Below are 27,295 nucleotides of genomic sequence, written 5' to 3' on the forward strand. Positions count from 1 at the left end.
GACAAACCTGGGTGAGAGTAGCGAATGATGAGCATCTGAGCATTCTTGGATGAAAATGTTTGAAGGTAGGTATAAAGGTAGAAATGTGGCCTGGGACCACATAGTGGAAAGTTGAGGGCCATAACTTTCAATGTGACGGCTCGGCTCTGGAGGCCTCCTGTCCCTGCAGTCCCAGAGGAGGGGGGAGGGTACAGTTCAGTCACACAGCCAGGGAAGAATCTATGCCTAAGCAGATGTTGTGGCCAGGTTTTCAGGAGTGTATCCATTTTAACGGGATGAAGGACTAATTTTTAAAAACCCAGATTTGACATTAAAACAGATTTTTTTTTCCTCTAAATTAATTGGCCTTTACATGGTGAATGGGGAAAATACTTAAAAACCTTTTGATGGTTTAGATTCTCTGAAGACCTAGTGAAGAAAAAGGGGGAAGTTCTAAGCGGGGAGTTAATGGTCACAGTTTACCGTTTCTCACCATTCCAGAGCAGGGATCACCACAAGACTCGGCAATGGAGAGGTATGGGCAGAATCCTCTGGAAACTGAATTGTAAGAGCTGCAGAACTTTCATCAAAGGCCCTAAGAAAGGGGACCCAATTAGCAGGAGAATAGTTGTGTCCTGTTACCTTGGGCCATTCCAGAGTGGTAGCTAGGAAGCCCTCCCTCTTGTGAGGCTGGCTGTATGTTCTCCTAACCCTTCGTCATCATGAGAGGCCAGACAATTTAGATTTGTTCCCTTGAAAACAGACTCAAAGATGGTGATTTGCATTTGGAAGTTTATTGAGCTGTGCCTTTGGATCAACAGCTGTGAGGGAGCAAGGGCTGCAGGATGGGCAGAGAAAGCTGTGATGCTGTCATTGCAAAGGTCTCAGTGGATCCCATGGATTGATGGCCCGTCAGAGATGTCCCATATTGAGTAAAGCCTTTGGGTCCTCCCTCCTTAGTCCTGTAGATGACTTATGCATGCAGGATGCCCTGAAGAAGAAGCATGACCTTGAGTGAAGTAACCGGATTCAACTGACAGCAATGCCAGGAGAAGGATTAAGCTGGGACCTGGCAGCTGCCAACACTCCCAGAGCCTAGGGCAGTGATGATGAACCTTTTAGAGACCAAGTGCCCAAACTGTAGCCCAAAACCCACTTATCACAAAGTGCCAACACTGCAATTAAACCTGGATATCCGATGCTCGGCTGCTGGGGCAGCTTGGCTCACATAGTAGCAGAGAGGGCTCTGTGTGCCCACTGCACCACCCGTGCTAGAGGCCTAGGGGAGGGAAGTGACTGTTGCACTCCTCCAGAGGAAATCTGAGCCAGCCACCATAGCATACGCTACACCAGTGGTCCCCAGATCTAGCAGTATGTCTCAGAATCACCTAGAAGGCTTGTTAAAATGTGGACTGCTGGGCTCCAACCCTAGAATCTCTCATCCATTAAGTCTGGGGTATGGCCTAAGAATTTGCATTTCTAACAATTAGCCAGACAAACATTTCCCTAACTTGCCTCATCGTAAAGTTTACTTCAGAGATACAGATTTACCAGGTCTCTGGGAAGCTTTATTTTCAACAAGTATTACAGGGGTTCCAAAGTAGGCAGTCTATGGGCCATGCTTTGAGAAACACTGAATCAGACAGTCCCTAAGTTCTTCATTTTCCTTTGACATGAGTCTGAATTAAGCCTAAAGAATATAGGGTAGTAAAATTGTATAGTTACATTATCCATATGTGAACATATATGTAGTTGACATGTATAATTAGAAGCTTAGAGAAAAATTTGTTAATAAAAAAGGTAAAAGTCCTTTAAGAGAATGGTGATTTTTCTTATTCTTACTCATTCCTTCCAAGATGAGATTTAATTTTCCATGACAATCATTTTATCAAATGACACACCTACAAATACATAATTTTCCTTTGAAAAAATTCAATATACTGTTCACCTCCAGGGCCTTTTCTTTTCCAGTGAAATGATTTGTATAATTTCACACCTTAGCAGCAGTCTTTGAATTTTTATTGATAATTGTGCATGATTTGTTATGAGGACAAACACACATCGATAGGAGCATTGAGCACTGCAAATTATAAACCCAAACAAAATGAAGCAACTTTCTGTTTGTGCTGGCTTGTCTGACAAACATGTTTTCTCACTTTGACCTTGAAAATGAAACTAGAGTTTAATCAATTGTTCAGTCATTTTGAGGCAGATTTGAATATGGACTTCATTCAATCTATTAATTTTGAAATTATAATATTCCAACTAAGCAGAGCTATTCAAACAAGCCACTGTGTCTTTTTTGTTCTGGTTTTGTTTTTTTAGTCACATCAAACTTTGTTATCCATTGTGATCATGTTCAGCTTGGGGGTTTGGTACATACACATACTAAACCTTGATCATTTGACTCCCCTGCCTCACCTTTCCTTCTCCACTTTCCCCTAGATTCCCTTCCCATCTCTACAGAGCCCACATCTCTGTTTCTTAACATGGATTTTTTATTTTGCTCTTTAAATTATTTCTATTTGGTGTTTCTCATATGAGAGAAACTGTGCAATATTTAACCTTCTGTGGCTTCTTTCACTGAGTATTACGAAAACCACTGCATCATATTCTCTAATTTTCCAAGTATTTAGTTTCTACAGTAGGAGGTTATTAATGCCTATTTGTTAATTCACAAACTTGCTCATTTTCCCCTGACAGCCAATAACCTATGGTTTGTAACAAGTATTTAATGAACAAATGCAGGAGTACTGTGATATTCTAAGATGAAAGCTTTACAAAAGGCATCACAAGACATTTACTAGTAGGCAATATGTATTATCATTAGTAATTAAAACTACATTACCCTTGTCAAAATGAATGGAAAAATGAGTCTTATGATGTACTATTCTTGTATTTTATCATGTTTGTTTCTCATCTGCCTACCAGGGTGTTTCACCGAGTCTCCCAGTGCAGTTTCTGCATAGTGTGGTAGAAATATTAGAGAACAACATGAAAGAAGATGATGGATTCATTCCCTGTTCATGCACCAGGAACTCACTGTGCAAAACCCTGTAATCTAAAGTGGGCCTCCCCACTGTCATTAATGAGTAAGCAAAGTATTGCTTTCCTTATCACTTTAGAAAAGTGTTCTAATTCCCATCCTTTCTTTACTTTTGCCTTCAATTTCTAGTACACATGTATCTCACTTGGGTCATGAAATTTTTCCCACTACAATAGATGGTAATGAAATGGAGACAAAGAATATGCTGCCTATTTATTCAACCAACACTTCAATACATGAGTACTTAGCATGTGTAAATGCTGATAGACACTATAGAGAGATGAAAATCAATAAAACAGTTCCTGCCCTCCAGGAATTCACTGATTGGAGAAACCAGTGTATGAACAAATTAATTGAAGTGAAGTGGAGTGAGGCCCATGTGACCTGGAAATAGGGTTATATTAAATAAGACTCCTGGCTCCATTTTTTTGTAAATTTAAAATTTTGTATACTTTCTGGGTGATTCAGGAAGAATTCACTGATTAAGTGTGAAAATCATTGATTTGTAAAGTGTGATTGCCCACTGCTGCCACTGCTGCCAAATGCTAGCCTGCTCTGCAGTTGACTGGCAAGGTCGTCTCCATCTAGAGCCTCACAAGCCTCTCTGGCATTGCTCTGGTCAGAAACGCCAATGGTGACAACCACATGGCTCTGCCAGGATGCTTAGTTGGCCTTGTAATGCGTGACCTGGTCCTCTTCACACCCTCTGCCAACCTGTGGCCCTTTACCTGTGTTGTTGCCCACAGAGAAGGGCATCACCACTGGACAGTGCTCTGTGTCCTTCCTTGAATGGGGAGAAGCCCCGAGTAAGTAATACCCGGTCAGGATACATAAGCAGAACTGTGGTTCAATGATTCTGTGTCTCTGTTGAGCCAATACAGTAGAAAAACGCTGATGCTTCCTTCCCAAATGACCAGAGTGCGAATCCTAACTCAGTCATTACTCCATGAGTTTACTATGTGATCATAAGCAAATTGCCAAATCTTTCTGACCTTTATTTTCCCCTCAATAAGATAGATACCTGGAAATAAGATTGCATTAAATAAAACTCCCAGCCCAAATTAAGGGCCTTAATAAACATCTGTTTTCTCCTCAATTATAAAACCATCAGGTTTATTCGCGGTTAGGGACGGTTGCTAAATTAGTGCCTCCCATGAAACAATTGACATTAACCACAGTAAAGCACCCTCCTTTATTGACTGGACAGAGATGAACTAACATAGACAATGAAAGCATATTTCAGAGATGCGCTTTGCCAAGTCCACTTTGATGTTTCTATTATACAAGAGAAAAACCAGATGGAAATGATAAAATGGCTAAGCTGGGTGCAAATATAGGAGCCAGAGGTATTTTTTTGCTAGTTTTCACCCATGGAAGTATTTGGCACCCTCCCCACATTGTAGAAGAAGAGAGCTTCTTTTCAAAGCCTGCTCATCACATAGTCCCTGTCCAGAGCTCAAGAATCCTTTAGCAAAATCCAACTGGGAGTTAAAAGCAAAACTGAGTTGCAAGCATCTGCTTTGGAGGCCTCAGATAACACTCTTGCTTATCAAACCTTGATCAGAGAGGATGCCAGAAACACATGGGAAGGCCTGGCCCTTCTAACCTTTCCACCATAATATTTGGAAACGAGAGGGCTCGGTACTTCAGCAGGGGCCTGAAAGAGAGGTCAGTGTGCCTAAGTTCAGTTTCACACACATCCATCAAACCTGTCCCAAATGCCAGACATTGTGCTGGGAGCTGGGGTAGCATTAGAACATCACAGAGGCCAGGAAGTACTGCATCTCTGGAGTTAAAACTGTTCCAGAGCACCAGCACCTTGGTGAATTCATACCCACACATGGCATCTCTTTTTACCTTGCAAATTGGCCCAAATACAATACAGCCATTATTATTTTTTGTTGTTTTATATGTATGAGCTCACAGAGTTCTAGGCATTACACAGAATATAATCATGGTAGTTTCATATTCAGTGTTGACTCATATTTGAGAACTCAGTTACCTAATTAAAAAATATAAAAAATCATATTGAAGAGGATGATATACATGAAAAACTCATAATTTTTGAATTTCAGGACTGATCTCATAATTACATGGAATGATTCAAAAAGGCACCCAATTGAGTACTAGCCCATTGTAGGTCCCTTAACTATATATAGTAGGCATCACCAAGATTTGTAACAAATCAGAGAAGAGTTGCTCTAACAGACAAGCAAAATCATGAGTATAATTAGGCAACAATCAATAAAATTATGCAATCATTGAGTTGGAAGGGATTTTGAAATTTCATCTGATCTCCTCTTGGAGCTCGCCTAAGTCTGTCAGCCTTATTTGTAGCCCGGTTTTCTCATCCTGTCTAAGCTTGTTCAGGATGAATCAATTTTTGGTTTTACTCTTTACAAGGGCCTAAAATGAGAATTACACCCTGACTTTTTTTTTTTAACAAGCTGCATGTGCTGTCCAGGGAGAAATGTTTTCCCTCTAACCTCACAGTCCAACTTCAAACAGAAAATGTCCTTCTGGAAAGACTGGCCAGATGCAGGTATATATCTTGGGAGTTGTTCTGGTTTCTTTTTAAATTAGGCAATGAATATACTTCTTGACGTGCACACAAAAGATTTGTGGCAAAAACACCTTTCTTTTATGTAACTGATTTTCCTTTAATTCCAGCCTTAATGTATATCATTCTTGATGCATAATCTCAAATGGGCTTTGAACTAGTGAATGCTAACTTTGAATAATGAAGAAAGAAATGACAGTTTACTTTATAGCTGGGTGCAGGATACATGGGGTTGAGGGGCAGTGGCAGTATAACTGTTCACCTTTCACCTTGGCACAAGCAGGTAAAGTACTAAGGGAAGTGATTAGTAGGAGGTGACAATAAGTTAAAACCCAAAGGCTATGCGTTCCCCATGCATTTGTGTTCCTGGGTTTGTAAGGCAGCGTTTAAAATAAAAAACCATCACTAAGACAGAAAAACTGCTATAGTTATATCATCGCACACTGAGTTGCAAACCTTTTAATGAAAGACATAATTCTTGGATTGTCTACTTTATACTATATTCTTATGCAAAACACTTTAATGCCTGGTATAAATTACTTTAGACTTTCTTAGCATGTATTACATTTTTTAATCATAGGTGTTCAGTTCTATTTTCCATTTGGAGTCTAGGAGAGCAATATCCAAATCAAGCCAGAAGAGCTCCACACCTCCAGCCATTTCTTCTCTGATCTTGCTCTCCCCCCCACCATCCCCCACCATCTTTCTTTTTCCCTCTTCTTTTGGAACCTCCTCATCCTCCTCCCCTCCAGGACAGTGAAAGCTCCTGGCACATCCTCAGTTGGAGGGTAAAATCTGGTACTTGGTCAGAAAAGTGAACAAATACAGCTTCCATGAGCAAGATGTTGGACAAAGAGGTCGTTGGAAATCCTCGGCCTACCTCACAGTAGGGCCATCTGTAGCAAGAGGAGGCTCCCCAGCAGAACTCATCCCTCTTCCCAGTAGGGTACCTGAAAGTGAGTACAAAGAGCACCTCATGCCCATCTGCCTTCTAAGAAGGCCACAGCTGAAAGAATTTGAAAATACTCACATAAAATGGCATAGGCCAGGATCCATTGTGGGTCCCCAGTAGGGTGCTGCTTGCCTGACTCTGCGCTGTGGTCAACTTTCTAAAACACCAAAGAGACCAGACTGCTCCTGGCACATTCTGCTTCTCTTCCATTTCTCCCTGGAAGCCAGAATTCATCATTCATGTATGCCTCCATCACTCTGTCCATATGCCTTATGTGTGAGGGGTGCTGGGATCCAACCCTGTGCCTCACACATGCTAAGCACACACCCTACCACTAAGCTAATCCCAGCCTCCATAAACTTTTTTTCTTTTTTATAGCAAGTGCTATGGTGGACCATGGCTGGTGCATAGTCTTCCTGGATGATCTGTAACCACAAGCAGGACCCGGATGTAGACAGCTAAGAATCCCAGGGCATAGTACAGTGCTGGTATGCTCAAAGTGTGCTGAGTGAATGAATGATATATCTTATGGAGAAAGCTGTTAGATGTATTGGCTGCCATTTAAATCATTTATATTTTCACGTCACAGTCTGAAAATTGTATAATGAAAGTACTAAATACTCTGTGATGGTGGCACAATTTCATATTCTGCAGTCTAGAAAATATGCAATTATAATAAAATACTGAATGTGTTTATTGATTTTAATTCAGGAGACTGGCAACATAGCTGCATTTGAGGTTTTTTTCCTGGCGGAGAGGGAGAGTGAATAATTTAATTTGTCTTTTGCAGGAATCCCCTTTTTTCCCTGATGGAAAAAAATGCAGCTTTTACTTATTTATCTGTAATCTTTGGAGAGCTCTATTTTTTCAGCTGGTTCTTCCTATCTTGGTTTGGGGTCTGACTAGGAGGTTGTCCAAGGTTAGCTAAAACCCTGGACGAGATGACTGTTGGCATCTGTTTCTGCGACTATTGATTCTGGGGCTGTGCCAGATCTCTGGGGACTGGAAAGATTCCCTATCTGAGGCTACTTGGCTACAAAAACCCTTCCTCTAGCTCTTGCCAACTAAAACACAGTAGGAGCAAATGTTGTGTGGCAACCGGGTATAAACACAACAGTTGGAATGCTTCAGAAAGAAGTTTGGATTTCCTGGTTAAGTGTATTCAATGTTAAAACAACAATAACAGTGTTAAAAACACATTTGGGGATTGTTAGAATGCCTTACCCACTGATTCTCATTATTACTCTTAGAGGCTTATTGGATGCACTGGTGTCTTTGAGAAATATTTCCTTTGGGCCCATAATAGAGCTATGTCCACACAGACATGATAAGATGAAGATGAATTAAAGTAGTGCTCAAATAAGGCCAATATGATGTTTATTAAATGAGCTGCTTACTTTTGAGAGTATGGGATAATGAAAGGGGAATAGAGAAACTTGGGTTCTGCTTTTGACTATAACCTTTATAAAGCTCTGAAAGTTCAGATAAATCATGTCTCTGAGCCTCAGTTTCATCATCTGTAAAATATGTAGATCACTTGAAGAAATCTCCGATTTGCCTTTTAGCATGGAAGGTTGGTGTGCTTTGCTGCTGTTTGAAATAGACCCAGTGTCCCCACCCCAGCATGTTTGTGCTTGAGGAGAGAGCAAAGGCTCATTTTAGATTTTTTAAATCATAGCTTTTGGTGTTGGCACAAGGACAGAAACATCAAGAATATCTCTCCCAGGAGCTATCCAGGGGGAAAAGGCCCTCTTAGGAGTTGAATTGTGTTCTTACCTGCCCTGCCCCCAAAAGAGATATAGTAGGTATTTGGAAATACTGTTTTTTCAGATTGAAGCAAGTTGAAATAAAGCCATTAGGGTAAACTCTATTCCAATACCAATGGTGTCCTTGTGCAGAGCGGAAATGTGGGCAGATGATATGGGGAGATATGTAGAGACACAGGGAGAAGGGCACATCAGGCAGAGTGATAGTCACACTACCACAAGCCAAGGTATGTGAGGGGTGAAAAGAAGTACAGGAGGCAGGATCCTTCCCCTACAGGTCTCATGGCCTCCTCTGATGTTTCATCTCAGACTACTAGCCTCTAGAACTGTGAGTTGATACATTTCTACTATTCTAGGACACATGGTTGTGGTATTTTGCTACAAGAGCCTTAGGAAATTAATACAGGCTGTTAAATGAATCAGAGGTGACTTATATCTCTGAAGCCCAGGATCCACTTGGCATCTCTGAAAAAGGGAATGGATGTGTGGTCCAGGATGAATGTGTTTGATGTTGTCCAGGTGAGAGAATAGGCATGAGACAAGAAGAGAAAGAACAAATTACGGTGAAACTCGTGATGAACATGGAGAGGGCTGGGACTAGGGCTGATAGCTAAGCTGTGTGCACAGATATAGCCTCCTATTAAAAGGTGAAGTGTGTCTGTACCATGTACATGGCCACTGCTCCAAGCTCCCTGAATATCCTGTAGCCACTTCAACTGTCTCTGCTCACCAGAGGCTCTGTCCCTTCCCTGAGGCCCCTGAAGAGTCCAGGAAACAGGAGGCATAAGTGAGATGAGCTATTACTGTACAACTGAGCTACTGCTTCATCTCCAAATGCCTTCTGGGTTTCTGGTTCTTTTCCTAACAACTCACCATAGATTCAGGAGTAAGACAGAAGGGACAAAAGATGACCCAGGAGATAAGCAGAGAAAGATCAGTTGCTCACATAGATGCTAGAGGTAAGACTGCCTTGACAGACAGATGGCTGGGCACCTGACCACCCATTGAAACTACCCATAGAGACTCAGGTGAGCTGGCAAAGCTTGGTGATAGGAAACTCCTGTGTCCATCAGTCTAGCTGGCAGTGGGATGGGTAGAGGCAACACTAATAACAATAATAACCCTTTTATCTCTCAGTATGCCTCATCTCAATCTTTACAAAGTAGGCATCTCTAAAAGTAGATATCATCATTATAGTCATTTATAAGTGAGGAATCAGAAATGTAGAGATGTTACATAATAAACCTAAATATCTGTGGCTAATAAGGAATGGAACCAGGTTTTAAACCCAGGAATACTTCCCTCCAATACCCAGGCACTTAGCTCCTAGTGCATTAGCCCCCATAGGCAAGTAATTGGCCAGGTCTAAATCAGCAGCCTCTCAGATCTGAGAGTGCATCTTGTGTGCCATTCCTAGGCCAAACCTCTAATTTTTCACCAAAAAATCTTTTCACCAAATCGAGGTGACTCATATATAGATAAAACCATCTAATAATGAACACATTATTTTCCACATTGTCTAAGACTTTTATCCAAGATATTTACTGGATGTCCACAGCAAGCTGAGCATAACGTGTGCCATGGTCACCTACTGGCATTTTCTGGATTTTTTGTATTGGAAACAAAACAGGGACTCCCAATTCTCTACTGTCCAGCTGTGACCTTGTGAGATTACATACCATTATACCTTGTGAGATTAGATACCATTCTAACTGTAACACCCCCTGCCCCTTACACCTATCAAATATAAAGGGGCATTTCCCAGACACAATTCAGATTTATGGGTAACATAAAGGCAGTTATTCTTAAATATTTGCCTTTATCATCTAACCATCTCTAGAGCATTCTTAACTCTTTATCCATGTTTCCCAGTTAATTCTGTTTGGTGAACACCACCCAAGCATACTCAAACACACTGCATTTTAGAAATCAATGTAAATGTAATTGTACCAACGTCAACTAAGATAATAAGATCTGAAAGGTCATAATGGTCCCAGACATGCCATGAATAATAGCTGTAAATGCGACTCAATGATTGATTCAACTGATGACCATGAGGGTCCTGGGGAAAATGAACTATTGAATTTTCTTATATGCTGTAGTATCTTCTCAAGCACCTTTATTTTGGGACTGTCTTTTAGGCTCATTGTGTTGTCCCTACATGCATTACTGTAACCTGCAGAAAAGAAACTGTGAAAGTACAACTTGATTTCATTGCTGTATCCATTGCAGCCTCACTCCTCTAGCATAGAAAGACCATAAATCATTAACCTCCATGCTTTATTATTAGCGTTACATACATTTGTGTAACTTTCCTAGGGCTGGCATAAGAAAGCTCTACAAAGTGAGTGACTCATAGTTCTGGAATTCAGAACTGGGTGGTTCTGCCAAGGCCTCTGAAGGAAAATCTGTTCTATGCCTTTTCCCTAGCTTCTGGTAGCTCCAGGTTTTCCTTGGCTTGTCGATGGATTACTTTAATGTTCTGTCTTCACACTGATTTCTTCTCATATCTCTGTATCTTTACACAACTGTCTTCTTATGAAGACTTAGTCATATTGAATTAGGGGCCACCCTATGCCAGCACAACCTCATCTTAACTAATTACATCTGCAATGACCTTGTAAGGTCAATGTGACCACTAAGGTCACATTTTGAGGTGGGGGGGTAGAACTGAAACATATCTTTTTGGGGGACACAATTCATCCATACATTCAACATTCAAGCATACAAACATTAGAGTTCATATTACTATAGATGTTTGGCTACAGTCAGAGAAATATTTATGAAAACTTGGTTATAAATAAATAGTTTAACTTTTTTTACTTTTTAAGTTATAAAAAAGTTAATGAGCACATATAATGTTTATATGTCCGTGTGTCATATAACAATGTTCAGTGACAGATCATATAATCGCCTGGGGACATCATACCCATCCCAGTTTGTGTAAACATACTCTATGATGTTTACACAATGATTAAATCACCTAATTATGGATTTCTTAGGCAAAATCCCTGTCATTAAGCCACATGTAACTGTGTAAGGAAGAGACAATAATAAAATGAATATCAGTGTGTACCTGTCAAGTTTAAGATATAGGACATGACCAATAAAATTAAAACCTCCATAGGTCTCTCCCTAATCCTATCCTCCTCCTTCTTTCCTGATGAGCAAGACCGATGAAGTTCCTGACTTCCAAGAGCTTGCATTTCAGCTAAGGAAGATAGACAATAGCCAATGACAACAATAACAAAAATGAGAAAGAATATTTGAAATAAGGAAAGTGCTATGCAGTGGATTATATATAAAATATAGTAATGCCACAGAAAGTAGCTGGCTGGCTATTTTGGATTAGAAGGTCAGGAGGGTTTCTTTAGAGTGGTAATATTTAAGCTGAGATCTAAGTGAAAACAAGGAATCAGCTATGTGAAGATAAGGAAGAGAATTGTTCTGGGTGAAAAGATAAGGAAATGCAAGGCCCCAGCGAGACAAACTTGTCCAATCAAACCTCAGTGACTGGAACTCTGTAGGGGAGAATGAAATAGAGTCCTGGTTAAGAATGGTTTTTATGACCCATAGCAAAGAACTTTAGATTTTATTCTCAGGGCAGTAATACTGTTGGAAGGTGGTTAGCAGGAGGTAACTTGTCCTGACTTAATGTTTCAAATGATGGCTATTGCTGCTTTGTGGAGAATGGAGGCCAAGCAGATGAGCAGCAAGACCTAGTCTGGCCAGATGGCTGGAAACGAAGATGGATGCAGGGTGGAACTGAGATGGGCTCAGAGGAGGCTCTGGAGGGGCTTCTGGAGGCACTGGGGTGGGCAGTAAAGGAAAGAGAAGGTGGTGCCAGTAGTTTTGTTCTGAGCAATTGAATGGAGTGTAGTGTGTGTATTTTAATGAGATGAAAAAGATTTACAGAGGAGCGAATTTGGAGAGATGTGTAAACTACAAGTTTTCTTTTGCCAAGGTTGAATATCACATCCTGACAATCAAGTAAAGAATTTAATAGGCAGTTTTCTGTATAAGTTTTTATTTGTTTGTTTTTTCAGTGTCGGGGATTGAACTCGGGACCTTGTGCTTGTGAGGCAGGTGGCAGAACCACTGAGCTAAATCCTCAGCCCCTAAGTCTTTGTTTTTTGTTAAAAGCAATTCCCATTCCTTGTGAACTGTCCGCAGACACCAGTGGGCTAGGTGAGTGTTTGTAGAATAACTGAATGAATGAATATCTGCTCAGGTTCTCTTGAGGAATGAACTAGTAAAAGAAATAATCAAAATATTTTAATACCTAAAATATGAAGTAGGAAATGGTGAATTGAACAGAAAAGTTACTAATAAAGGACTGTAGGAGTTCCAAAAACGTTACGGGGTTTGGGAAAGCCTTCACTAGAAATGTGTGACCTTTAATGACAGAATACCATTCAGTCATGAGAATGAAAAGAAAAATAAAACTACATACAACAACAAGAATAAATTCCACAAACATAATTTTGAGTAAAATAAGTCAGAGAAAAGAATACACATTGTGTGATTTCATTTATATGAAATTCAAGAAAGGCAACACCAATTGATAGTGTAAGAGTCAGAATAGTGGTTAATCTATTGGAGGGGAGCCTTAAGGGAATTTTGAGATTCTCTTCACTTTTTGTTTCCTGGGTTTTATTTATATAGGTATGTTTACTTTGTAACAATTCTCCTGTTTGTACACTTGTGATTTGTGTACCTTCTTAATGGGTATTTTGTCAAGAATGGTGAGGGATCTGAGATTCCCCTATTTGCAAGCCTGCCACAGTTATGGGTGCTGGAAGAAGCTATGGTTCTCCTAGGTCAGTGACAAAGAAACATACACCTCAGGGGCCAGGGATTTAGCTCAGTGGTTCTGACGCCTGCCTCGCAAGCGGAAGGTCCTGAGTTCGATCCCTGGTACCAAAAAAAAAAAAAAAAAAGAAACATACACCTCATAGCATAGCTAAAAGCATGAGCTTTAAGTTTGTTCAAACCCCAATCCCCCAAAGTTGTATTAAAGGGATATAGATGGATGTTGCACATGCAATGGGGTCTGCCACAGCTGAGGGACCCCAAGCTTGAAGAAGCCAAACCTTTCATAATGGAATACAAGCAACCTCTCCTACCTTTGCCCTAGAGAGAGACAGTGTCTTTGTTATACTAGATGGTAAAGACACCTGGTCTCTGCTTGGGAGGAAGACCTGTCACCCAAATTCAAAAGCCATTCTCAATACAAGCATCCTTGAAAAGAGTCTGGAACAAAAGTTGTCCATGCCTCTGCTCAAGACATGCAGAAACACGAGAGGCCTCCAGAGAATCGTCACCCAATAAGATCAACTTGAAGAGAATGTTCACAATTGCAAATAGGTGGTATTTTATCCAGGACTTATTGAGGCATAATCAAGTTGAGAGCAGATGACTTTGAGCAGTTGAGTTTGAGTGGAGCATGGGGCTTTCCCTGTCTGACAGGTCTTTGGACATAGGAAGGTCAGTAAAATGAAACTCACATGGACAATTTTATTGTATTTTTTACTGTTCAGATAAAGGCTTGTAGAAGAGAAGAAAATCACATAAAAAATGAAATAAGACTTTAAGGAACTGTCCCTGGATCTCATTTATTCTTTCCCCTACTCCCCCAGTTGTGCAAGAATTTGGATTACTTAGAGTTGAGATGTAGAAAGTGTTTCCATCATAATATGTGCACAGTTCAGTAGGAATTTTATTTTGAAAATAAACTAAGAAATATGGAAAATAATAAACTCAAATGCCTTTAAAAGTTTTTTATTTCCATAATTGAAAATTTTAAACCAAAATTATATCGGCCCTAATTAACTTTACCCTGAAAGACAAATCTCTAAATTTCTCTTGTCTTATTTACAATAAATCTAGATGACCCAGTAGCATTTAAACAGAAATGTGATCTACTTAGTGTTAACAATTTCTTAATATTTTCTCATTGAAACATACATTTTTATGCTACCTGGGTAAGAGTATGGAAGTGAATATTAAAATCCCATAACTGTATCTTGGGGCTGATGCTGTGTTTTCACATTTTATGATCTATCTTAAGCTGTTTGATTGAATGGCAGTCTGCTGTTTAATCAAAAGCCATGTGTTATTCTATGTAAGTGTACTGTATTATAAAAGTAAATGTAAAATTAATTTCAGGATATATATGTTTAATTACACAGCCTCGTATTACATAGCTGAATCAAATTGTCCATTGCTTCTTAATAGCTTAAAAAACTTTGGAATTAATTTAAGCAATGAAGCCTGAGATATTTTTAAATAGGTTTTTCTCAGATCATAACTCAGTTCTCGAAGTTGGGTCTTTTGTGGTTTTTACAATTTAGCCCTTTGGTTGGAGAAGTCAAGGATATAACATTTATTGAATGTCTGCTATGCACCAAGCAATAGGATAGATGATTTATATATGTATATCACCTCATATTAAAGCCTAACAAAATTCCATGAGGTCAGAGTAATTATTCCCATTTTATAGATGCATAAGCGAATCAAGGATAAATTACTTGAGACCACAATGTTAAGTGCTGGAACCAAGATTTGGATCCAGCACTGCATAACTCTGTATTTAAATTATTTTTAAAAATAGGACTTGCACATGAGTAGAATGGAAGGATGAATATATACCACTAGGTTAGTAGTGATGATATTCAAGTTAAGTTTTAATTCTTCATCTTACTATTTTACATCTTCTGAATTTCTGGTCAAGTATAAGTATACAAATTTATTGAACTGTAGTATAGGACTTAAAATGACTTGAGAAGTCATTAAGAAAGATACAATTAATGCCAAGGGGTCTCCTGAACTGTATTATATAAAATCTCTTGACAAAGGAAGTTTGAGGTTGGTAATCCTCTGAAAGATTATGGGCTGACAGGGTGCCTCCTACAGAGACTCAAAGGTTTGGCCCAAAAGATAACCAGCTCAGGGCTCTACTCCAAGCTGGAAATGTTGTAGAGGACAGACCTCAAATGGCTTAATTATTGCTAGGTCATGTAAGCAATAATGATCCCTACTTCCCCCCAACACCATCTTTCAAGTTTTCTCTAATAGCATATGGGAATCACCTGGATTCATTTTACTATTAAAGGATACTCAGGGTTTATTTAATAATAATCTACTTTGTATCCTTGTATAGTCTGGATCAAGATTCAGTTGATCATTCCTTCCTTTTCTCTCAGTATTTCTGAACTAAATTTAATTATTCTTTGAAGGAATGTGAATGAAGGGTTGGTTAGGAAGTAGTAGATGATGTCATGTGTCACTCAGATTCCCGCTTTTGGACTGAGATATCATTCTCTCAGCTTCCGGGAAGACTGTCACAGCTGAGACTCTCCTGTGGGTTTGTCCATGGGCAAAGGCAGCTGCCTTGCCTAAGGTTAAATGGCCTCTCCACATGTAATGCCTGGAATCTAAGTGGGTACAAAGCCCGGTCCTCTTGTCTCAATTTGAGGACATTTCTGCAAAACCAACCCAACTCCAGATCTCCCCCATAGGATAATGAGATTTCTGTTACAATGATATAACAGTTCAGTATCCCCTTCTGCCCAGTCCTCCTTTCCTCACTGTCTTCTATTGCAATCACCCATGAGACTCTGCATGCCAATCTGTCTCAGAGTCCCTTTCCAGTAAACCTGAGCTAAGACTCACCTGTAGTTCCTATGGCTTCCACTCCATCATTCTCTCACTGGTGAGCTGTAGAAAGAGGAACTCTGAAAGATGAAGATCACCATAACTCTGCCAAGCAGACTACCAGATGGATTGCCCTTCTTAGAGGAGCTGAGCAGGAAGTGAGTCAGGTGGGTTCACATAGCAAGTTTGCTCAGGAAGTCTTTCCAAGTCCCAGGGTCCAGAGCTGCACTGTCTGTGTCCCCTATTAGCCTTTCACTGACAACAGTCTCCATGGAGTAGGAATAAAATGAGCATTGGCCTCAACTCAAGCTCAAAGACAGTGTGACTGATCTCCTGGACTTTGGAGGCCAGAGGGAACACTGACAGGTCAGTGCTGAGATTCTTCTATGGTCTCAGCAGAACTGCAGCAGCAGTAGTGAGCCAGAGGTCTCCAGTTCAGGATGCAGTAAAGACGCCACTTCGTGGGTGGTCCTTTGCATTCCGATGCTTGTCTTTTGGCCTGGGCTCCACCATTAATCACACATACAAGGAACCACAGAATTGAAATAGAGCCTGCCTGCTCTGGATTTGGGTGACTGGGTAATTCAGCATCCTATCTTGGATTTGCAAACGCTATCACAAAGCTCACAGAAGCAAAGTTAGAAGAGTGAGATAGCCTCGGAGGACACCACAAGGAAGCATGTTATCTCTTTATGAAAAATACGCTGGAACAGATTACAGTGAGAAAACTGGGTCAATAAAGACATGGGATTTAATCACCCATTTGGGGGATTGTTTCTTTAAAATTAGAGTGAGTTATTTTCCCCAATGCGGCAATAACTGTTACCCATTTTGTAGACCCCCAGAATTTCCTCTAGATAAGACCTGTAACTCCCATCCACACTAATACAAATGATTGATTGATTTCACTGGGAAGACTCCAGGAGAATAATCTTTGAATGTCACTGTGAGTGGTGGCGCCTCTCCTGCTAAACTGGTTTTTCACTTCTCAGATATAATTTCTTCTCGTAAGCACTTCAAGAAGTATTTACAGTATGAAACCATTTCATTCAACCAGCAAATTGATTTCATTTAACAGTGGAAGCTTTGTAGAGAGCCCCTCTGACTAGATAGGGATGCAATGTTCCTCAAAATCAATCTATTAAAAAAAAGTAAAACAATCCAAATAGCCAATAATCCTGTTTGTTAACATTATTTTTGCCAAAATTGAAATAAAATTATTTAAGTCACCAGGTTTCCTTCTTACCTTGACCACTAGGAAACTCAGGGCCAAATTTCATAAATTAATTACAATGGCAAATTTTAACTGAGATTTTTCTAATACATTTCCTCTTCCTTTCTCAGCCTACTTACCCAACATACAATAATTATATAGTTTAAGAAATATTTTGAAGAATTTATCCTGGGTGAAAATCAAGAAATATTCTGGAAACTATCTATTTTTATCTGGTGGGTACAACATCTTAAGACCAAAGTAGGGGAGACAAGTAAATTGTAAGTGATTAGATGTTCAAGTTCAACAACTCTCCAAAGATCAAGAATTTGCTGATGAGTGGCTGAACGTGGATTATATGTGTTCCACAGGATGGAATCTATTTTCCAAAACTGAATAGATCTGTGCCCCCAGCAGTTAAAATTGTGATAAATTGTGTCCTAAATATTCTTTGAACTGCTGAGTTTAAATCAAATTTAGATATAAAAAGTTTCATTTTACATAACCTAGGTTTAAGGCTTCTATTGAGTCTTCGACATGATTTGCTACAATGTATGTTTTTGGTATGAGTCCAACTTCTTAACCTGTCTATGGTTTAGTGATAAAAGTTCCCATTAACTTAAATAATATGCCAGTACTGAAAGCTCTCAGGCTACTTGTCAGTGTTCCCCATGTCTTTAGTATATTCAAATAAGATGAATCGAACCTTTATAAAAACTGACATTAATTGATAAGATTCTCTGTATCAATAACTATCAATTTAAAAATACAATTCTGTATTTTTTGTATATTGGAATCGGAGATAATGGGACATATATGTTGAGACAGCATGGGCTCAGATGTGCTAAAAATATAATCCTAGGGTCCCAGTGACTGAACACAATAAAGGTCTAGCTCTTATTCCTGCTAGCCCAGCCAACAGGAGTTGGCTAATTCTTAAGGGTAGCTACCTTCCATGCTGTGACACAGAGACCTAGGTTCTTTGTGTCTTCTGTCTCTACCGTCTCCACACACCCCCTTCATTGTATTGTGACAGGAAAAATGAGGGTCACATTGCATACTGACTCTTGTATGTCTCAACTCAGAAATGACTCCTACCTATAGCCTATTGTCCAGACCCAATCATTTGGGAAAATGTGAACATTCAATGAGCAGTAGATGCCTCTGTCTTAGGGAATGGTTAGCATTCTGAAGGAATATGTAAATGTTACATCTGATTCAGTTAAAATGTAGGTTAGTTAAATAATACCTCAGTTCTTGGAAGATCTCTGAGCAGTTGAGAAGAACAAAGGCTTGGTTTATCTTTTGGCCAAATTTTAGAAAGGAAGTGGAAAATTTTGTTAATTTGGATGGGATAAAAGAAGCAAGACAACCCCAAGAGAAGCTGATGTGTTGGGAGACAAAGGCAAAGCTCAAATCCTTGATAACGATTGTAATGTTTGATATGTCTGGGGACAGGGGTGAATGGGAGGTGGGAGCAGGGGATGAACAGTGGCCATATCATAGATTTGCTTCTAAAGTCAGTGTAGAGTCATGTTGGAATTCATATCATGATAACAAATAAACAGATTTTCATTTCACAGACAACAGCTGGGAAGCTAGCAATACATTCTAGATATGATGATTTTATGAACCCTGACAGTGGTAGAGATAGAGATCAAATACTTGGCCACAGCGTCCACAGCACATGTTGATGATGGGAGTTAAGAAAGCTGTAAGTAAATTGGGATGACTTTCAGGTTTCAGGCTTGGGAAACTGGGTGATGACTGGGACATATTCACTGGAAAAGAGCAAAAACAACCTGAATGTGGAGAAGGTGATAGGACTGTCATATGCATGATGAACTGAGTTGTGACACAGAGCAAATAGTTAATAATTATTCTTTGAAATTGTGTATTTCTTACTCCTTCAAAAAGAAAAGAAATGACTGCTTCCGAGTGGCTGGGGCCCACATAGAAAGGGTCTTTTGAATAGTATCACATGTCTACTAGAAATTAAAACAATAGCCAGGCTTGGTGGTACATGCCTATAATCCCAGTATTTGGAATACTGCTCCCTCAGTGTCAGAGTGCTTATATAATACCCTGATTTAGTCCCCAGTACTGAGACAGGAGAGACTGGCCCAATGCTTCCCAAGAACTACTTCTCATTTTTCTGAAACATCTTACAGTCAGCCTGCCTGTATCGGATGCCCCATGGCCACTCTGGGAGATATTTGCTTCAGCAGCAGGCTGATCAGATCACAGACTGTCCCAGATGCCACCCCCCCCACCAGCCTCCCTCAATGATTCTACCCTTCTGAAGCCCTCCTTAGCTAGGTCCATGGGGCCCTTTCCCTATCCATGACCAAACAGAAGGTCGGACATAGGGCATGCATGAGCCCACATTTTTTCCTTTATAAGGAGCCTCCTTACACCCTTCACAGATTCAGCCCAGGTATTGTTCCCTCCTATCCTGGAGCATAAGTTCTAATAGAGCCTCTTCCAGATGGCGTTTTTGCCTGTTTGTGATTTCTGTCTTGAGGAGACCAGGCTTGCAGGTACACTAAGAACTGGCAATACCAAAGGTCACTGAAGTGGCAAACAGCCAGAACTGATAATGCTGGAGACAGCTGGAAGCCAGAGAACAATGGAGAGCAATGAAGAATAGCCAGCAGCTGCCATCTCCTGTGGCTAGTAGAGTTTCCTAGGCCTGCTAGAGCTGCTTTCTCTGAACAGCAAGGAGGGTTGCTATTATTAAAAGAGTGGATAGCTGCTAGCATCCAAAGCCCAGTGCTGTTAACACTAAAAGAGCTACCCTCAGCCAATTTGTGATTTCTCTACGAAATGAGCGAGAACTCTCAGCCAACTGGTAACAACTTGGAAGCACATATGAGGACCTTCCCTTTTAGGGAGCCTGGAAGAAGAGGGCAGACAGTGCTGATAATGGCAGCTTAAGAATCCATCCACATCGATTTCCATTTTATGTGTGGCTAAGAATGGTGGCTGATGACCTCTGTGTGTTGGGGGGGGGGGAGGAAGGAAGGAAGGAAGGAAGGAAGGAAGGAAGGAAGGAAAAAGAGAGAAACTTAAACAATAAAACTCAATTCACAGTCAGAATTGTCCCCTTCTGAATTGGAGGCATTCAGAGTTAGTCTAATCCTGATGCTGTGTGCTGCTCATTGAGTTAGACTGCTTGAATCATGACTGAGTTGTTTAGATGTTATCAGGTCTATGCCTACACCAGCATCTCCAATTTGGGTTAGGATCCACAACCTCCCTGCGAATCTCCTAGCTAGCCTCAGTCAACCTTCCATCTGCCCTCCCATCTGCCCTGCTTAAGATACTGCAGGCCTGATAATCATCTAGCTGGCTTCCTAGAGCATGATCCAGGCACTGTCTCTGGGCATGGGTCAGGAACTACTTTGTATGGTTGGAAATCATGCCTACTAAAGCAATGCTCATCAGTGCCTCTACAACTTTCAAAATATGTTATTATACTCTTCCCCTAAACTTCAATGAGATACCAGATTCAGTGCTCAGTACATGCAAAGTACTCAGTCAATATTTGTTGAATATTTGTTGAATATTACATGGTGACAATTTTTAAAAGAAAACTCTTATTACTCTACCATACACCTTACACATCTGTGATTTTTTTAATAGCCCCCATCCCAGTGATACATAACTCTTTCCTAGTGATGAACAAAAATGTAGTGGTAAACACAATTTTCACTGACAGCTGACTGGAAATAGCTAAATTCATCATATATCAGTGGCCTAAGAATTCAACATATATGTGTCAGAGGAGTGAGGGAGACAGATCAACCTTCTTTGTAACACAGTTTCTCAAAAGTAATATGATAAGGACTCTTTTTGCAGACATGGAAAACACAGCAGGAAATGGAACAACATATTTTTAATTAGAAATATTCAGATTTACTCTTAATTTAATTCAGCTGCCCAGCAGCCATGATTAGATTTGCATCATGATGTATCTTCAATACTATCTATTTTCATCAGTGTAAACTTTCTCAAATATCATTCTGATGGATCCTGACATTTTAAAATATGTCCTATTGTCCTTTTCTGTGCAGTAGACCAAGCATAGAGTGTTCACTCCTATATCATTGTCACCGTACTATCAGACCAGATGGCTACTTCATCACAGAATCAAGAATTAGGAATAATTTATACTCTTCTTTGCTCTAGAATGTGAAAATAGAAAGCACTGGCTGCACACATACTTGGGGAGAGCAGCTCAACTCCGCAGAAGCATCCTTGTCAGAGGGCATTGGTGCTACGGCTATATCGTCTTCAGGAACCAGATTTTCTTCTGTGAAGCCCTGAGCTCTCAGAGGGTCACAGAGAAAATTGTTGAAATGCAGTTTCACCCCATAATTAAAGTAGCCCCTCTTTAAGCTTCTATTTGTTAAAGAAAACAAGTTGTAGTTAAAATAGTCTAAACTGGGAAAGATTATATCTGAATCCTCCATTGTTTCATATTCAAGAATTTCTCTAGGGAAAAAATATGAATGTTGGCTTAATATTCAGAGCAGTTGTTTTTGTGTCTGTGAACATTAAATGTTAGAAACGGAAGAGCTATTTATCCTCAGCTTGCTGAAGAGAACAGTGGAAATTTCTCTTTATTGGTCTATAAATAAGCAAAGTCTGAACACACCCTTTATTGGGAGAAGAGCCATGGCAACTCATTAGGCACACCAACTGGCTCATCAGGATCGCTTTATTTGATATTTCTGTAAGCTTGCAGATGGAGGCCTAGGCAAAAGATGGTCCTCAAAACTATCAAAAGCATTTAACCCTAAGGTCTACTGGTATTCTCTAGGTGAAAGAAAATACATATAACATTGTAAATGCTCCTGGTTAACAGGTGCTACTGTTAAGAAAAAGCTAAGTAAAGTATCATTTAATGCCAAAATGACAAATCCAATGGCCACTGGTTTCTCTTCGTTATCAACAAAGTAGTTTGGCATTTGTGCTTTGTCTATATAGTACCAAAACAGCTTGTCTGTTCAGTAAAAAACAAACAAGCAAACAAAAACCTTTCCCAAATACCAGCTAAGATACCTGTTCAAATTCTGCAGACCAAAGATTTGATTGAATTAATTTTATATATCAATTATTTGTAGTGGTGAACATGTAGAAAAGTCATTGAAAATGTGTCAATTATATGGACAATAAAATCCATCCTTTCTATTTGAATCTGTTTAATTGCTCATGTGTGTTGGCTTTTTTAGATTTGATAGCCCACAAAACAGCCAGTTGCACTAGAAGAATTTAGTTGTGTAGGCAAAATTAAAAGGTTATCAGTGTGAAAAGTAGAACAGACAGGGAGCTAACAAATTGGCAAGAACAACAGGCAGCTAGCAATAATTATGTTCCCTTTCCAAGGAAGGAACTCTATCTGCCAGTGCCTTGTACGTGATATGAGTCTTATACTCGTATTAATGATGATACCTCTTCCATCAATATCTTGGATTATTACCAGTGTCTGGAAGAAATTTTATTGGCTGCTGCAGTTCATTGAGAATTAATTGATATGACACCCTTACTCTACATGAACTTGGAAAAAAGTCTGTCAAGTGAGTGATTTAATTCATTTTATGTTAATTATAAATTATGCCAGGAAACACTGTTATGGATTGTCTTGTTTCCCGCTTTCAGATTGCATGTGTGAGCAGTTTGTACTTCCGACATGCTGGATCCCCTGACTTTGACTGACTGACTAACACCTTAGGAAAGGCATTAATTTGGCATTTTCACTAACACTTGCAATATGCCATGTTCTTAAACAAATTAAGCCAGGAGGAGGCAGCAAAATGGCCCACTTGTCTTTATTTGTAATTTAACCAACGTTACGAGAGACAACCTCCACATTGGTTTTAAATTCCATTTAAAATTTTTACTCGCACTCTGAATATATTTAAATAATCTCCTGAGTGTTTCATAAAACTGAAAAGGAAGAGGGTGGGGGTGGGGCTGCTGGCTAGTCAAATGGAAAATGAAAGATTATTTCAGAAAGAGGACAAAAAGAGTTGCTGGTTGCATAGTAAGGCAGCGTCGTGGAGAACTCTTATTTTCATTTCCTGTGCAATGCTGTCAATGAGTAGATTCCTCTTGGTGCTTCTTTCTGTGAGCACAGGCTCCCACTTTTATTAAAGGAAGCCCGTCAGAACAGGGTAGTTGTTATGCAGAAGCGGTAACTCACATAATGGGGGATGGCATTTCTTTCCACTTGTGCTGGTCCGCTGGTTCTAATAGCAACCTGGAGCTCAATTTCCTCCTCAAGAACATAGCATTTCATGTGGAATGTCAATTATTAAAATGCAGTGTCCCGTGTCTTACTTCTCACTAGATGAATTCATTTGCAAAACTTGCTAATTTATGCAAATTATCCTTAACCTGTAACTGCCTGGAATCTATTTCACTGATTCTATTTTTTGACAGTCTGGAGTCTAGACGTGGGAAGGAAATCCATTAATGCAGAATTTGTCAGTTCTGTCATCATTATATTGGTTATTGAGTTGTTAAAAAAAACAGCAACAACAACAACACCAACAGATAAAAATGTGATATTAAGTGGAAGCCAGCCGACAGCTAGTGCTGAAAAATCTAGAGATTAAATTAAAGATAAACCAGAATGAGAGGATCTGACACCTGCATCTCCTGACACCCCTGAGTAATGTTAGAAGCTAATGACCTCTTTTCTGGAAGAAACTAACTGGTTAATAACCCAGGAAGGGTCTATCAGCTACTAAGACAGATACAGATCATGGGCAGATAAGAAATTTTTCTTGGAGGAAGAAGGAAACTGCTTAGGTTTTAGTGAATAAAAAGCACAAAAGGAACTATATCCAATTCTTTATTTTTGGTCATGATTTCATAAAAGACAAGGCAGCCAAAAGGAATGTTTGTCTGGAAGAAGGGGATTACTACCTGCACGTGTGTGTGTGTGGTGTGTACATGTGCCTGTGTATGTGTGAATACAAGGAGGAGTGCAAAGGGGCCTGCCCCTTGCTTCTGTGCAGGTACCTCATTCATCAAGTCCTGAGGCTTTCCTCTGAGCCAGCTGGGCTTTGTGCATGCCCACGTCAATGGCATCATATTTCCATCAACAGTTGGGAAGAGATATATGGTGATTTTCGCCCCTACTGCCCCTCACTGTTACAGTCTCTTTTTATGAACAGTGTTGAAAAAGAGCTTTCTGCAAACCTTGGAGCTGCTTTTCCTTTTCCTTTTTGTAGGGCAGAAGAAGGGTTCTGATTCCTGGCCTCCCTTCTGAATCTACAGAACGTAGATCCAATCCTTTTTACTGGGTGTTATTCCAGTTATGTCCACAGTGAGCATCCTGGATTAGATTAGCTAGGGAGGGGTAGGTGGGGAAGCAGCTCATCCTTTGTGTGTGTGCACTTCTGAGGGAGGGTGGGGGGAGAGGGAGAGAGAGGTCGTCTGTGGAAATTAGCAGCCCCTGCAGACTCGCATCACGTTTATGTTCCAGAGCCCACCCTGCACTGTCCTTGGGGATCCACTCTACCCTGCTGAGCTGGAACTGACCTGAGTCTGCTAGGCATGTGTAGTCACAAGGTTACAAGCTTATAACCACCCCACAATTTTTTTTTTTTTTTTTTTTGGCAGTCCTAGGAATTGAACTTGGAGCCTTCATGCTGAGCTACATCCCTGGTCCTTTTTTCATTTTTTATTTTGAGGCAGGGTTTCACTAAGCCACTAAGTTGTCCAAGCTGAACTCAAATGAGATCCTCCTGCCTCTGCCTCCCAGAGTGCTGGGCCTGTAGGGGAGTGCCACCACACCCAGCTAACCACTCTTCAAGTGTACCAATAGTAGTAAAGTGGGAAGGGCATTTGCTGCAGATATCAAAATGGATTCTTCCAACTCCATAACAGATTCTAGTGAAAGAAAAAACAGAATCTTCTCTGAGTAAAATGTACAACTACCACTTCAAGGACCCTGTCCAAATTCTGAAGAATAATAAAAGAGCATATCTTTAATCTTTCACTTGCTCCTGGTTCTCTCAGAACCGTGTCTCTTTAAATCTACCGAGGATGATATTCCTTCTGGCCCACAGGATGCCAAAGTGACTTGATGATTTATTTATGCAGCGCTTGGCAGCCCATCATCCAGATTGTGGCTGAAGCTGAATTTTATGAGCCTTCCCCTAGTGAGTATATTTTAAAATTATATTAAAAATATATTTTTTGAAAACTTCAGTCATGTTTGGCTTTGCCTCAGGCCCTGACAACAGTGATGATGGGAATAAGAAATTAATATTGCTAAGGATCTTGCTGGTGAAATTTTTACTGTGAGAGCTTAGAAAAGTGTTAACCTTTCCATTTGAAGAAGGGAAAAAAAGGTATTCAGCCCTAAATGCTTTAGGATATCGAATGTGACCTTTTCTATTTGTATTTACTATCTGGTCACTCTGTAATTATTTACTGGGCTTCTTACTGTCTTCCAGGTAATATCATGACCCCAGGGGACTGTGGTGAAAGAGAGGAATGCTGGATCTTCTCTTCTGGAACAGACATTGCAGAGGAAGAGATGGATGATGAACAGGTAGGTAAATACTGCAGGTGAGCAGAATGGTTTCAAACCACAAGAATAGTAAGTTCCATGTGAAAACCGTAAGTCTTCTTGAAGTGCAGGAGTTAGTATATTTGCTGGAAGGACGGCTTCTCTAATGTCACATCAGAAAAGGAGAGGATATGGAAAAACTATTTTCTAGAAATTTTTCCCTTGACAAGATCCAGGTCAAAGGAAAAATATGCTTTCAGTCTCAAAGACAGGGTTTTGACCAAAAGATGGGAGTTGAAGATACTGAGGTGCTTCTAGATGCAGCTTTATAGCTCAGCATTGTGGGTTCAAACTAAGCAGGACTCTAGCCTACTTATTGTGAGGACCAATTTTGGAAAGTCTGAAGTAAGCTCAGAGGATGCAGGATTTTTATCAATGAATAATGAATGGTGACATAGCAAGGATGAGAATTTAAAATCCGAGTCAGTCTTTATTGAGATGATTAACACTAATACTTGCATAATACTTTATATTGTGTCAATTCTGTAAGATAGTCCAATCCTTCCATTAGATGAAGAAATGAAGTCACAGAAAAATTTATAGTCTAAAAATGGTGAAACTAAGCCCGACCTGGTGGCCCGTGCCTTTAAATCCAGCATTTTGGGAAGCTCAGGCAGTAGGATCACAAGTTCAGGCTCAGTCTGGCATCTTAGTAAGACTCTATCTAAAAATTTTCAAAAGGCTTTTTAAAGGTTGATGGAGATGTAGCTCAGTGCAAAGGCCTTAGGTTCAGTCCCTGCTGCCACACACACACACACACACACACACACAGCAAAACTGGTTTATAGCAGTTATTTACCCAAAAGAACAAATACTTCACAGCCTTAAAGGAAGCATTCTTTGTGATTATGTCCCTGCTGCTTCTGTATCAGCTGGAAGTGAAAATTCTTGAAATCTATAATTTGGTGTCTAGTTTTATCCACTTTTGTGCATTTTGTAAAAACTGAAATGATGCCTTCAAAGTAAAAAGCAATTATTTAATTAAGCATATAGGTAGAGAAAGTTAATCTTATCTGCGAAACAGACTGATTGAGCCTACGGTTTGCCGGACAGTCAAGTAGACAAGAGGACTCAAGCTCACAGGCTCACATTTGCTCTGATTACTGGCAGTAATACAGATCTTACTGCACTCACCACTGAAAAATGAAGGTCAAAGGGAGGCCTGAGATTGTGTCTAGACCAAAACCATAACTAAAAAGAACTACTACAATTTAGACCTTTGCCAAAGAACTTCCAGCCAAGGAACAAAAAATTAATCATTCAAATTAAACTCACTTAAATTATTTTAATACCTATCTTTAGTAAACAAAGACTTTCTCAAAACATAAAATTTCAGAGAATTTATCACTTATTAGGGAATAGATGCAATTATTACCATGTAACATTAATTAAGTGTCAAAAGCATTTTAATTAATTTATTGGATACTAGTAAAGCACAAAGATATTGAATAGAACATGAAATTAGATACTTTCCTGCCTGTGAGTTTGCAATCACAATTCAACAGGCAAACACAGCTCAATACTCTTAAGTTA

General features: G+C 39.8%; 2 protein-coding genes across 18 annotated transcripts in view; one reads left to right on the top strand and one right to left on the bottom strand.

The window, feature by feature from the left end:
• Positions 1-27,295, top strand: part of LOC147829973 (uncharacterized) — a 145,180-nt gene that overhangs the window by 86,981 nt on the left and 30,904 nt on the right. For 12 of the 16 annotated variants that reach the window (XR_015447212.1, XR_015447213.1, XR_015447214.1 and 9 more), the window contains one exon: positions 25,647-25,744. Coding sequence is in view for 1 of the 16 variants with exons in the window: in XM_087200768.1 (XP_087056894.1) it covers positions 25,274-25,349; positions 25,647-25,744 (174 nt within the window). In the remaining 15 variants the exon portion in view is untranslated. The other 4 variants (XR_015447219.1, XM_087200768.1, XR_015447204.1 and 1 more) reach the window with 3 other exon arrangements.
• The window catches only part of LOC110344459 (uncharacterized), a 155,986-nt gene that overhangs the window by 55,875 nt on the left and 72,816 nt on the right, over positions 1-27,295 (bottom strand). The window contains exons 1-3 of one of the 2 annotated variants that reach the window (XM_087200763.1): positions 15,978-23,164; positions 6,616-6,753; positions 6,466-6,535 (exon numbers count right to left, since the gene is read on the bottom strand). In XM_087200763.1, coding sequence (XP_087056889.1) covers positions 6,466-6,535; positions 6,616-6,641 — 96 coding nt within the window. In that variant the 5' untranslated portion in view covers positions 6,642-6,753; positions 15,978-23,164. Of the gene's footprint in view, positions 1-6,465; positions 6,536-6,615; positions 6,754-15,977; positions 23,165-27,295 lie in introns of those variants that run through there. The other variant, XM_087200762.1, reaches the window with a different exon arrangement.

This window comes from Heterocephalus glaber, unplaced genomic scaffold (assembly GCF_053883595.1).
Source record: "Heterocephalus glaber isolate CG9 unplaced genomic scaffold, H.glaber_assembly_v1.0 deba00000347, whole genome shotgun sequence".
In the NCBI taxonomy this organism is placed as follows: domain Eukaryota; kingdom Metazoa; phylum Chordata; class Mammalia; order Rodentia; family Bathyergidae; genus Heterocephalus; species Heterocephalus glaber.